General features: G+C 54.5%; 1 protein-coding gene across 1 annotated transcript; it reads left to right on the forward strand.

The window, feature by feature from the left end:
• Positions 1-224: 224 nt before the first annotated feature.
• On the forward strand, positions 225-2,919 carry LOC104022275 (lysozyme C, milk isozyme-like). The gene is given in 4 exon segments (XM_009475982.1): positions 225-360; positions 448-606; positions 1,544-1,622; positions 2,853-2,919. Coding segments are annotated over 4 exon segments (441 nt in total).
• The last annotated feature ends 486 nt before the right edge of the window (positions 2,920-3,405 follow it).

The raw sequence follows: 3,405 nt of genomic DNA on the forward strand, positions 1-3,405 counted from the left end.
TCTGTGGCCTGGGCTGTCCAGCACAGCCGCTGCGTACGTGCATGCCTGCATATGTGGGTGTGCACACCCCAACGGCAGGCATGAGCAGCCTGGGGTCACCAGAGCTAGCCGTGTAACTACCTGCTAGGGAGCTGGCCTTGGATGTGCTTTACTGCTTGCTTATGCCTTGTTTTTACCTTTCCCCCTGGGGATCCCAGTATGCAAGGACCAGTAGCCCTGCAGGAATGGGGTCTCCCCTGCTGCTGCTGCTGGCCTTGCCGACCGCAGCCACCAAAGCCAAGGTGTTCAGTTGGTGGGAGTTGGCTCACCTGGGCCAGGAAGAAAGGCTGCAAGGCTATGGGGGCTACAGCCTTGCCAACTGTGAGGTTTAGTCCCCTGTGTCCCCACAGCCCTTCCTTCCCGGCTGCCACTGTCCTGAGTGCTTGAGTGCCTTCTGCCCCTGCCCAGGGCTCTGCATGGCCTTTTACAAGAGCATCTTCAACACGGCAGCACAGAGCATCAAAGCGGACGACAGTGCCGACTATGGCATCTTCCAGATCAGCAGCCAGCAGTGATGCACCAACGACCGCAGCCCCTCGGATAACTGCTGCAGGGGGGCTTGCAGGGGTACCATGGCACTGGTCCTCCGGAGCCAGCCCCAGGAGCAGAGGCAGCAGTCCAAGCCCTTCCGCTCTGCCCATCTTCACCCTGTGGCCAAACTGGAGCTGCGGGAACATGTGGGGCTCAGCCTAGGGAACAAGATGCCTGTGGCTCCAGGAAGCTGGGGGTGATGAAAGGCCCTATCCACCCTTTCCTTTCCTGAGATACTAGGGACCCCAGGGCTCTCTAGGTGTTTTGACTGTGGGTGGAAGAGAGGCAGTCCTGATGTGGGTGGGTTGTGATGTGGGGCTGAATGAGATAAATGCATCCTCCCAGTTGTGGAGTGAGTAGCTGGGAAAGCAATCACCCAAGGCTGTATTACTGCCAGGCAGATCCAGGTCTTGGCTTGGGGTCTGTCACCAGTGGGGAGCTCCTAAGCAGACAAGGGAAGGGTTTTGCTGTGTCTGACCAGCAGACATCCTGCTATATGAGAAAATCCAAGATCTGGGAGGCTGGGGCTGGACCTCCCATTCCTGTTCAGACCAAAACCTCCTTTTCCAGATAGGCAGAAAAGTTCCCTAATAGCTTTTTTTCCCAGTAGAGCAAGCAGGAAGGGATTGAAATATCATAAGCATAGACGGGTCTGCTCCCATTTTTCCCCCTCCTTCCATCTCTCTCTCACCTGTGATTACAGAGGCCGGCACACCAGTATTTGTGGGGGAAAACATACGTTTATGGTTGTTGCTGGCCACGCAGAAGCAGATGAGGGTCCCTGCCTGGTGGCATTCAAGCACGTGAGGCTGACAGCAGCCCATTAGTGGGGAGGATGAGCAGCATCTGGCCCTGCACCACTGCCCAGGGCTGCTCGAGTGCCCAGCCCTCACTGTGCCTGGCAAGGAAATCTGCTCCAGGCTGGTGTCCTGCCCTCGAGTGAGCACACGGGCTTGTGCTTCTTTCTTTGCAGATCTGCTATCGAGGAACATAACTGATGACATCATCTGTGCCAAAAGAATTGTGAGAAACCCACAAGGAATGGATGCCTGGTAAGGGGCTTTGGGGACGGTTTCTTTGGCAGGGCTCACACGTGTTTCTGAAGGGGCATGGCTGCCCTTTGCCTGACTGTCACATAAAGGCAGCACAGCCACACCAAAGAGGAGGAACCACAACTTCAAGGCTTTGCAGATGAGTGGGAATGGAAAGACAAATTTGCACCCCTTCAGTCTCTGCGAAGCATCTCACATGAGCAACCAGGGAAGAAGGAGCAGAGAGAAAAATGTTTCAGAAAAAGATCTCAGGTGAAAAATAGATGGTCAGTAAACAGCCCATCAGCTAGTAAGTTAGCCCTTGAAGATTTCTCTCTGTCTTATGCTTTCAAAGTCCTTCAAAGAGCCCCTTCCCCCACTTTTTGCTGTCTCTTATCTTAGCTGGAAGCACCTAGCATGGAAGCAATTCTTCCCGGAGCATTTGAGAGCATTAATCACTGAAATATCCTCATGAATCTAGATGACAGCCCTTGCTTGGTGCAGCCCTGAACCACCCCTGGGACTCCGGGCTGCTACAACATAGTAAGCCTGCAAAGGCAAAGTAACCAACAGGCTGAGAAAACAGAAGTGGGGGTAGAAGACAATTCCAATGATGATATAAATATGTGGTTGTCTGAAGTCCCAAGGCATTTTGTGCAAAAATAGTGGCGTTAACCACTGAATCCTGAATATGTTCCAAGCTGAGGGACAAGATTCTGCCTTCGGATTGCCCCCACCGCCTCCCCGCCATTGCAGTTGGACTCATTAGCTGGTTTTGCTTCCTGTGGTGGGCTGCCGTGAAGCCGGGCTCACCGCAAAAGCAGCAGCGTTTCTGAGTAGAGGTGAGGTAAGCAATTTGTGCAGCGTACACAGCGAACAGTCTCAGGGCCCCTGTGGCGAGCATTGCTGTCTCACAGTCCACTGTGCACTTGATGCACTGTGCTCAGCTGCGAAGTCCCAGCGAAGGAGGGACCCTTGCAGTGGCAGGAGGTGGCAGGATCTGCCATTGCAATTTGTTGTTCCTGGCCAGGACTTAAAGAGAGCTCACGTGGCATCATGAGACAGCGATAGCTGCACTCCTCGATGCAAGATGCTCAGCCAGAGTTGGAGGTTCTGCAAGTCCTTTTCCAGGGCTAGTGATGGGAGGTCCCTCACTGGAAAGGACCCTACAGAAAACAGAGCCTGCTTGTATTGGATATGAATGGTATCAGTCTAGTACCTGAAGAGTCTCTTTGCTTCTTCTGTCCTCAGGGAGGGCTGGGCAATGCACTGCAAGGGATGAGACCTGTCTGAGTGGCTGGAAGGGTGTGACCTGTGAGAAAGTCCCCAGCTCAGCTCCACTGCAGCTGACAGGGGCTGCCTCTCCTCTCCTGCAAGGGGACAACTTTCCCTTGCTGCATGACAAGGCTCAGTGCTGGGTCCTGCACTTGGGTCTCAACAACCCCATGCAACGCTACAGGCTGGGGGAAGAGTGGCTGGAGAGCTGCCTGGCTGAAAAGGATCCCGGGGTGCTGGTTGAGAGCCAGCTGAACATGATCCAGCAGTGCGCTCAGGTGGCCAAGAGGGCCAATGGCATCCTGGTTTGTATCAGGAATAGTGTGGCCAGCAGGACCAGGGAGGTGATAGTGCCCCTGTACTCGGCACTGGTGAGGCCGCACCGCGAGTACTGTGTTCAGTTTTGGGCCCCTCACTACAAGAAGGACACTGAGGTGCTGGAGCATGTCCAAAGAAGGGCAACGAAGCTGGTGAAGGGTCTAGAGCACAAGTCTTACGAGGAGCGGCTGAGGGAGCTGGGGTTGTTTAG

The sequence above is a fragment of the Nipponia nippon genome, unplaced genomic scaffold (genome assembly GCF_047370975.1).
Source record: "Nipponia nippon isolate SJK-2023a ecotype South Korea unplaced genomic scaffold, ASM4737097v1 scaffold_1, whole genome shotgun sequence".
Taxonomy (NCBI): domain Eukaryota; kingdom Metazoa; phylum Chordata; class Aves; order Pelecaniformes; family Threskiornithidae; genus Nipponia; species Nipponia nippon.